We start from the raw sequence: 9,837 nt of genomic DNA, 5'->3' as shown, positions 1-9,837 counted from the left end.
AGCCCCGACGCCGACGTACGCGCAGCGTTAGTCCCGGCCGCGCAGCTGGCGGACGGCGGAAAAAGACGGACTCCACTTTGTGCATCACTTCCGGGTTGGAAGGCGGGGCCGTGAGAGGTGGGGTCCCGGGGCTTAGAAGTAGGGGTTGGGTTTGGACTGCTCTGTTGTTTAGAACTTCTTTTTATGAATCCTTTCAGCGGTGCTGATTTACTCTCCCTGGCTCTGAGGGTCGTGTCGTATTAAATACTGGTTATCTGGAGTTTCTTACGCAGTAAACAGTGGGTCCTAGAAGGTCCAGAGAAAGTATTGTTTAAAACCTGCAACTCATTCCCGTACTCATTAAGGATATGTAAACTAGTGTCTGAGGCGGGGGTTGAAGTAAGGGGCGGTTGGAGGGAAGAGAATTGAAAAACAGCCGATTTTCCTCTCATTTCGAGTTACAAGCAACGAGGATTCTGCGAAGCTTGACAGGGAGGAGGAGTATGCCAAAGATAAAGTACTGAGGGGCTTAAAAAATACCCCTAATGATGAGTACCACTAATGACGAATGTATAGGGAGGGATTCCTTTTATTTCTAGACATGCCCTTTAATCGTTAAGCTTTATCCCCTTTTTTGAGGCATGGGTCTCCTTAGGCCCTGCATGCCGAAGGTCACAAATTTTAAGGGGAAGAGGTGGGATCATCTCAGGAAATATGACTTGAAAAACTTTTGCAGGTTTAACAATCAGGCATTGTTGTCCTACTTAATAATAATTAGAGACCCCCCCAAATAATGAAAGAACCAAATAAAAATAACCAGACGCCATGTTTTCAATCTTTTGAAGTTTGTTAACACCGGATGTAGACAAGATGTGAGGAAACGCTGTTTAGAATATCACATGTGTAACCTTTCTGAGGGGTAATTTGACAGTATCAGAGGTTTAAATGCTTTGATTTGGCAGCTTAATTACCGGGAAACTATCCAACAATTATTTTTGTACCAGTAATCAGTGATATATCCACAAAGGTGTTTATTATAGTTTTTTTTTCTTTTTTTTTGGTGGCAAGGAACAAAAGGAAGTATATATAAATGTGCTGGTATAGAAATATCTCCAAAATGTGAGTAAAAAAGGCAACTTTCTTAGATGTATATTTATATAGCTATACGTATCTGTCAAGACACAATAATTCAGTTTGTGTAAAAACAATTTGTGTGTACACATGTGATAGAAAGTTCCTAGAGGGTAAACAAGAATTAGTAATGATTACTCCTGGTGGGTAGGGCTGGGGAGGAAAGTTTCTGAGAATCTTTACTTTAAAAAAAAAAAAAAGTTAAAAAATTTTGGCAGGGCCAAAATATTGCCTCAGCAATATGTGGGATCTTAGTTAGACCAAGGATCTCACCCGGGGAAACTTGCTTTAGGAGTTTTATCCACTGGACGGCCAAGGAAGTCACTGAGCATCTTTACTTTCTACTTTTAGCTTTCCTGTACTATGCTGCTCCAGTATTTTCCAATGAATGTATGTTATACCTTAATAATTAATTACAAATGAAGGTTGAGGAGCACTGTGACTGAACCTTTTGAGTTTAGGAGGGAAGGTCTAGGAAAAAAAGTTACAGCGCCTAAAGTATGAAGGGAGAGGCTTCCCTGATGGCTCAGACGGTAAAGCGTCTGCCTACAATGTGGGAGACTTGGGTTTGATCCCTGGGTCGGGGAAGATTCTCTGGAGAAGGAAATGGCAACCCACTCCAGTACTCGTCTGGAAAATCCCATGGATGAAGGAGCCTGGTAGGCTACTTTGGACACGACTGAGCAACTTCACTTCAAAGTATGAAGGGAGAGAAGAAAACAGCTTCACTCGTGATTTTTTATTACTTGAAAAACTTTCAGTGACTTACCCTTATATATCATTGGCCAGAACTGGCTTAAATAAATTGTGATTCATTCCCTGGAGCTAGATGCATCACCACCGATGCAAAACTGGGGTTCCATTGGCAAAGAAAAAGAGCTTATGGCTTTTAGGGAGGCAATCACGTTGTCTTCCACAACACTAACCCTGTCTCAGTTCAGTTCAATTCAGTTCAGTCGCTCAGTCGTGTCCAACTCTTTGCAGCCCCATGAATCACAGCATGCCAGGCCTCCCTGTCCATCACCAACTCCTGGAGTTCACTCAGACTCATGTCCATCAAGTGCGTGATGCCATCCAGCCATCTCATTCTCTGTCGTCCCCTTCTCCTCCTGCCCCTAGTCCTTCCCAGCATCAGAGTCTTTTCCAATGAGTCAACTTCTAGTGCTAGCCTAACTCTTTTTTTTTTTTTTTCAAATCCACACTTTTATTTATTTTCAAGAAGTTTAAATTCTTGAAGGGTACAGCATCACACGAATTCTGTGTCCAATGGCCTTAGCAGGAAGATTGCTTTGGAATTTGGCACGAACCATGCCACTGTTTCCATGAGCTCGAGTGAACTTTCCCCAGATTACTCTGGTTTTGTTAGGTTTTCCACCAGGAGTTACTGTGTTGTTCTTTGCTTTGTACACATAAGCACATCTCTTGCCTAAATAGAATTCAGTTTCATCTCGAGCATATACACCTTCAATTTTCAGGAGAGCAGTGTGTTCCCTTTGGTTCCGTAGACCCCACTTATAGCCAGCAAAAATTGCCTTGGACCACAGCCTTCCAGACATATTTGTCGTTTTATAGTGCTAGCCTAACTCTTGAGTGTCATTTCTTAACTTCCTCTACCCCCTGCCCAAGTTTCTCTTAGTATGCTCACTGGCCTTTCAGTTCCTCAAATGTATCAATTTCTTTCCTGACTCCTGGCCTTCCACATGTGTTGTTCCCTTTGCTGGAGTATCTTTGCTCTTTAAAAGTCTTGTTAGTGCTCATGCTTTTCTTTTTAGACCTTATCAACTATCATACCCTTAGACTGACCTGTCCATTGAGTTGCAATTAGGTTCTTACTCCCCCTAACTTATAACTTTTTATCTCACCACTAACTTGGCATTTTCTCCCTAGTATTTATCACAAGGTCATTATCGTATCTGTATTATCACGTATTTATTTTATTTCTTACCCAACTAGTAGCTCAGCTGGTAAAGAATCTGCCTGCAATATGGGAGACCTGGGTTCAATCTCTTGGTTGGGAAGATCCTCTGGAGATGGGAAAGGCTACCTACTCTAGTATTCTGGCCTGGAGAATTCCAGGACTATTCCTGGACTATATAGTCCATGGGGTCGAAAAGAGTTGAACATGACTGAGTGACTTTCACTTTCACTTTGTACCTGACTAGAAAGTAAGGTCCACAAGGGCATAGATTGTTTCTTGTTCACTCTTGTACCTCCATTGTCCAGAATGGTACCCAGCACATAATAGGTACTCAAGAATACACAGAAGAACTGTACAAAAAAGGTCTTCACAACCAAGATAATCATGACAGTTTGATCACTCACCTAGAGCCAGACATCCTGGAATGGGAAGTCAAGTGGGCCGTAGAAAACATCACTACGAACAAAGCTAGTGGAGGTGATGGAATTCCAGTTGAGCTATTTCAAATCCTGAAAGATGATGTTGTGAAAGTGCTGCACCAATATGCCAGCAAATTTGGAAAACTCAGCAGTGGCTACACGACTGGAAAAAGGTCAGTTTTCATTCCAATCCCAAAGAAAGGCAATGCCAAAAAATGCTCAAACTACCACACAATTGCACTCATCTCACACGCTAGTAAAGTAATGCTCAAAATTCTTCAAGCCAGGCTTCAGCAATACATGAACCGTGAACTTCCCCATGTTCAAGCTGATTTTAGAAAAGGCAGAGGAACCAGAGATCAAATTGCCAACATCCGCTGGATCGTGGAAAAAGCAAAAGAGTTCCAGAAAAACAGCTATTTCTGCTTTCTTGACTATGCCAAAGCCTTTGACTGTGTGGATCACAAGAAATTGTGGAAAATTCTGAAAGAGATGAGAATACAGACCACCTGACCTGCCTCTTGAGAAATTTGTATGCAGGTCAGGAAGCAACAGTTAGAACTGGACATGGAACAATAGACTGGTTCCAAATAGGAAAAGGAGTACATCAAGGCTGTATATTGTCACCCTGCTTCTTTAACTTCTATGCAGAGTACATCATGAGACATGCTGGGCTGGAAGCAGCACAAGCTGGAGTCAAGATATCAAATATCAATAACCTCAGATATGCAGATGACACCACTCTTATGGCACAAAGTGAAGAGGAACTAAAAACTCTCTTGATGAAAGTGAAAGAGGAGAGTGAAAAAGTTGGCTTAAAGCTCAACATTCAGGAAATGAAGATCATGGCATCTGGTCCCATCACTTCATGGCAAATAGATGGGGAAACAGTGGAAACAGTGTCAGGCTTTATTTTTCTGGGCTCCAAAATCACTGCAGATGGTGATTGCAGCCATGAAATTAAAAGATGCTTACTCCTTGGAAGAAAAGTTATGACCAACCTAGACAGCATATTGAAAAGCAGAGACATTACTTTGCCGACAAAGGTCCGTCTAGTCAAGGCTATGGTTTTTCTGGTGGTCATGTATGGATATGAGAGTTGGACTGTGAAGAAGGCTGAGTGCCGAAGAATTGATGCTTTTGAACTGTGGTGTTGGAGGAGACTCTTGAGAGTCCCTTGGACTGCAAGGAGATCCAACCAGTCTATTCTGAAGGAGATCAGCCCTGGGATTTCTTTGGAAGGAGTGATGCTGAAGCTGAAACTCCAGTACTTTGGCACCTCATGCGAAGAGTTGACTCATTGGAAAAGATTCTGATGCTGGGAGGGATTGTGGCAGGAGGAGAAGGGGACGACAGAGGATGAGTTGGCTGGATGGCATCACGGACTCGATGGACGTGAGTCTTGAGTGAACTCTGGGAGTTGGTGATGGACAGGGAGGCCTGGCATCATGCGATTCATGGGGTCGCAGAGTCAGACACGACTGAGCGACTGAACTGAACTGAACTGACTGAATGTGTGCAGGATGGATGAATAGGGAACAAATGAATGGAAACAAGTATGAAAAGCAAGGTGTAGGATTACACACAGATAAAAGAGGGTAGAATTGGAAAAATTATGTTTTGGTAGGAGAAGATAGGATGGATATAAGTAGCCTCATCTTAGCCATGGCTGACTTTGGGGCCTAAATCTTATGCCCAAGTACAGCAGATACTTTTTACAGTTCTTGAAACTAAATCAGACTCTTTCCTGCTTTCTTATATTGGATAATATAATTCCTTGGAAATTGCTTTTGGTCATAATTAGCCTGTTACTTCCATGGACATGGAACTAACCAGATGAAACTCAAAGGAGCAAATTAATTTTTCCTGAATAGAAATTACTTTACAATGGAAAAATATAGATTATGTATGTAGTCCAGAATGCCCAAGGGCAGTCCTTGTGGAAGGTTTTGTACAGTATCATTAAGTAAGTATTGAGCCTACAAATGCCAGTCAGTCAAAGCAGAAGCCGAGAGTAATACGAGTTTGACTCATGCACTCTGATAAAAGTTTGGGAAGTAGAGCTTGTGTAAGTCCAGATCCCAGGTGACTTCAAGATTGTTAAAAGCTGTTCAGTTGCAATTTAGTTCCTTCCCTAGAAGCATTCCTGATTCTTGGGAGAAATTCTCAAGAAGTATGTATGCTTAAAGAAATACTCAAATTGCCACCCTCTTTTTTGGCTATTCATGCGGAGACTATGGTTCTTTAATGCATTACTTCTTTTTAAAATTACTTACAAATAATTTTCTTATGTTATCTGAATTTAAGGTAAATAGATCCACCATGTTTTCTCTTTGAGTTTATGTAAGACTTCTGTTGGGCTTCCCTGGTAGCTCATTGGTAAAGAATCTGCCTGGCAGTGCAGGAGACACAGGTTTGATCCCTGAATTGGGACGATCTCCCTGGAGAAGGAAATGGCAACCCACTCCCCAGTATTCTAGCCTGAGAAATGCCATGGACAGAGGAGCCTGGTGGGCTACAGTCCTTGGGGTTGCGAAAGAGTCAGACAGATTTAGTGACCAACAGCAAGACTTTTGTTGAAGGGAATTCATAGTAATACCACCAAGAATCCTCTTTTGATGGGCTATTTTAAGACAGTGAAAGTTACATAAAGATATGATTACTTTTCCTATTTAAGTATGTGTTAAAGATTTTTAAATTGTTACTATGAATATTTTTAAGTACACAAAAGTATAGAATTATAGTATATTCCTTATATCCATCACCAAGTTAACAGTTATCAATATTTTGCTACATTTCCTTTATTCATTTTATTTATTTGTGAGAGTATTTGGAAACAAAGCCTTAGACATGAGATCTTTTCTGCAACATACTTTAATATTCATCTCTAAACAGTGTTGATATTTGGCTTCCATAAACAAAGGGACATTATCATACCTATCAAAATTAATTTTGATTAATTAATTTCTTGGTATTATAGCCATAATTAAATTTCCCCCAAAGTGTTAAATATTCTATTTAAGTTGATTTGTCTAAACAGTGTTCCAACAGAGTCCACATATTGCATTTGGTTGCCAAAGCTTGTATCTTTTAATCTAGAGCATTTCTCCTCACTGCCTTTTTTTTTTTTTTTTAATGTTGTTGACTTGTTGCAGGTTAACTGGGTTAGTTGTCTTATGGGATGTTTCACATTCTAGATACATGTGTTTGCTTTCTTGTGATGTCCTTAACACGTTTCTCTATCCTCTCTGAAGTTAGCTCTAGAGCAACACTGCTCAATAGAAGTTTCTGTGATTACAGAAATATTCTACTTGCACTATCCAATACAGTAGCCACTCGCCATTGTGGCTATTGAGCACTTTAGAGGGGACTAGTGTGAGTAAGGAACTGAATTTTAATTTTTATTTAGTTTTAGTTAATTTAAATTTAAATAGCCATATATGTCTACCTTACTATGTCCTGCAGCTCTGGAGTCTCAATTGTATTCAACTTCACCTTTCTTGTCAAAAGTGCTTCCTATGAATCACATAGGAAGAAGACATGTGATGGCACCTTTAGTAAGGGTGAGAGAGGTCACTGGGTTCATATGGTGACAGCCTGATCCCTCTAATATGAAGTTCCCCCAAAGGATGTGATTTTAAGATTTTTATAATATATATATGTATAAGCTTCATCTTTATGCAGTTTATGAGAACCAAGGAAAGAGCCCAACATAGCTCATTGAGCTCTTTTATATATTTATAGTAAAAGCCAGAAAGGTAAACTTTTCTCATGTATATATCAGACTGTAAGAAACTGTTAAAAAAAACATTTCAGAGAAATTCCTTGAAGAAGGAGAAACATTAAAACAAAAATTAGTTCCTGAATCTTGAAGCTGGGCCTGCAGTTAAAAAAAAAAAATCAGTAATCTGGCATTGTGTTATTGCTGAAATAATCCAGATTGTTTTAGGTACTTGAGGTTCCTCCCCTCGCCCACCCCCTGCCTTGAAGTTATTTCTCACAAATACTAATGAACAACTCACTTTGGAAACTCAATTTGCTGGTATTCTTCACATTGGCTAATGAAGAATTCACTGGCATAAAAGATTCTAGAGTCTAACAAATGTGTCTGAGTCCAGAAATAAACTAATGGCCTGGGACAGGACACTGAAGATATTTCTCACTTTTTATTGAATACACTGCCCTTGTAGAGACAACTGGCTCTAATAAGTGGGCATGAATGTGATGGAGAGAAGAGCTCCACTTTCCTTATCTGCTGCTTGTCAGATAACATGGGTGGCCCAATGACAATTACAGGGTCTTTTCCCAGAAAATGCAACTATCAGTTCAGTTCAGTTCAGTTCAGTTCAGTTGCTCAGTCGTGTCCAACTCTTTGCGACCCCATGAATCGCAGCACGCCAGGCCTCCCTGTCCATCACCAACTCCCGGAGTTCACTCGACTCACGTCCATCGAGTCAGTGATGCCATCCAGCCATCTCATTCTCTGTCATCCCCTTCTCCTCCTGCCACAAACCCTCCCAGCATCAGAGTCTTTTCCAGTGAGTCAACTCTTCACATGAGGTGGCCAAAGTACTGGAGTTTCAGCTTCAGCATCACTCCTTCCAAAGAAATCCCAGGGCTGATCTCCTTCAGCATGGACTGGTTGGATCTCCTTGCCATCCAAGGGACTCTCAAGAGTCTTCTCCAACACCACAGTTCAAAAGCATCAATTCTTTGGCGCTCAGGCTTCTTCACAGTCCAACTCTCACATCCATACATGACCACTGGAAAAACCATAACCTTGACTAGACAGACCTTTGTTGGCAAAGTAATGTCTTTGCTTTTCAATATGCTGTCTAGGTTGGTCGTAACTTTTCTTCCAAGGAGTAAGCATCTTTTAATTTCATGGCTGCAATCACCATCTGCAGTGATTTTGGAGCCCAGAAAAATAAAGCCTGACACTGTTACCACTGTTTCCCCATCTATTTGCCATGAAGTGATGGGACCGGATGCCATGATCTTCGTTTTCTGAATGTTGAGCTTTAGGCCAACTTTTTCTCTCTCCTCTTTCACTTTCATCAAGAGGGTTTTTAGTTCCTCTTCACTTTGTGCCATAAGGGTGGTGTCATCTGCACATCTGAGGTTATTGAAATTTCTCTCAGCAATCTTGACTCCAGCTTGTGCTGCTTCCAGCCCAGCATTTCTCATGATGTACTCTGCATAGAAGTTAAATAAGCAGGGTGACAATATACAGCCTAGACGTACTCCTTTTCCTATTTGGAACCAGTCTGTTGTTCCATGTCCAGTTCTAACTGTTGCTTCCTGACTTGCATACAGGTTTCTCAAGAGGCAGGTCAGGTGGTCTGGTATTCCCATCTCTTTCAGAATTTTCTTCAGGTGATTGTGATCCACACAGTCAAAGGCTTTGGCATAGTCAAGAAAGCAGAAATAGCTGTTTTTCTGGAACTCTCTTGCTTTTTCCATGATCCAGCGGATGTTGGCAATTTGATCTCTGGTTCCTCTGCCTTTTCTAAAACCAGCTTGAACATTGGGAAGTTCACAGTTCATGTATTGCTGAAGCCTGGCTTGAAGAATTTTGAGCATTACTTTACTAGCGTGTGAGATGAGTGCAATTGTGTGGTAGTTTGAGCATTTTTTGGCATTGCCTTTCTTTGGGATTGGAATGAAACTGAGTTTTTCCAGTCCTGTGGCCACTGCTGAGTTTTCCAAATTTGCTGGCATATTGGTGCAGCACTTTCATAGCATCATCTTTCAGGATTTGAAATAGCTCAACTGGAATTCCATCACCTCCACTAGCTTTGTTTGTAGTGATGTTTTCTACGGCCCACTTGAGTTCCCATTCCAGGATGTCTGGCTCTAGGTGAATGATTACACCACTGTGATTATCTTGGTTGTGAAGATCTTTTTTGTACAGTTCTATGTATCCTTGCCACCTCTTCTTAATATCTTCTGCTTCTGTTAGGTCCATACCATTTCTGTCCTTTATCAAGCCCATCTTTGCATGAAATGTTCCCTTGGTATCTCTAATTTTCTTGAAGAGATTTCTTATCTTTCCCATTCTGTTGTTTTCCTCTATTTCATTGCACTGATCACTGAGGAAGGCTTTCTTATCTCGTCTTGCTATTCCTTGGAACTCTGCATTCAAATGGGTATATCTTTCCTTTTCTCCTTTGCTTTTCACTTCTCTTCTTTTCACAGCTATTTGTAAGGCCTCCCCAGGCAGCCATTTTGCTTTTTTGCATTTCTTTTCCATGGGGATGGTCTTGATCCCTGTCTCCTGTACAATGTCACAAACCTCATTCCATAGTTCATCAGGCACTCTATCTATCAGATCTAGTCCCTTAACTCACTTCCACTATATAATATGGGATTTGATTTAGGTCATCCCGG

At 41.0% G+C, this 9,837-nt stretch overlaps 2 protein-coding genes across 2 annotated transcripts in view; one reads left to right on the top strand and one right to left on the bottom strand.

The window, feature by feature from the left end:
* The first annotated feature begins 21 nt into the window (after nucleotides 1–21).
* SPATA6L (spermatogenesis associated 6 like) overlaps nucleotides 22–9,837 on the top strand; it is an 86,783-nt gene continuing 76,967 nt past the window's right edge. The window contains exons 1-2 of the mRNA XM_015093197.4: nucleotides 22–117; nucleotides 1,048–1,098. The gene's annotated coding sequence lies outside the window, so the exon portion shown is untranslated. The remainder of the gene's footprint in view (nucleotides 118–1,047; nucleotides 1,099–9,837) is intronic.
* On the bottom strand, nucleotides 2,306–2,675 carry LOC101112702 (large ribosomal subunit protein eL33-like). Its single transcript, XM_042243416.2, has one exon. It carries the CDS (start codon nucleotides 2,664–2,666, stop codon nucleotides 2,334–2,336), a length of 333 nt encoding a protein of 110 aa, XP_042099350.1. The 5' UTR covers nucleotides 2,667–2,675; the 3' UTR covers nucleotides 2,306–2,333.

Source organism: Ovis aries, chromosome 2, assembly GCF_016772045.2.
Source record: "Ovis aries strain OAR_USU_Benz2616 breed Rambouillet chromosome 2, ARS-UI_Ramb_v3.0, whole genome shotgun sequence".
In the NCBI taxonomy this organism is placed as follows: domain Eukaryota; kingdom Metazoa; phylum Chordata; class Mammalia; order Artiodactyla; family Bovidae; genus Ovis; species Ovis aries.
This window is presented reverse-complemented; position numbering and strand designations above follow the sequence as displayed.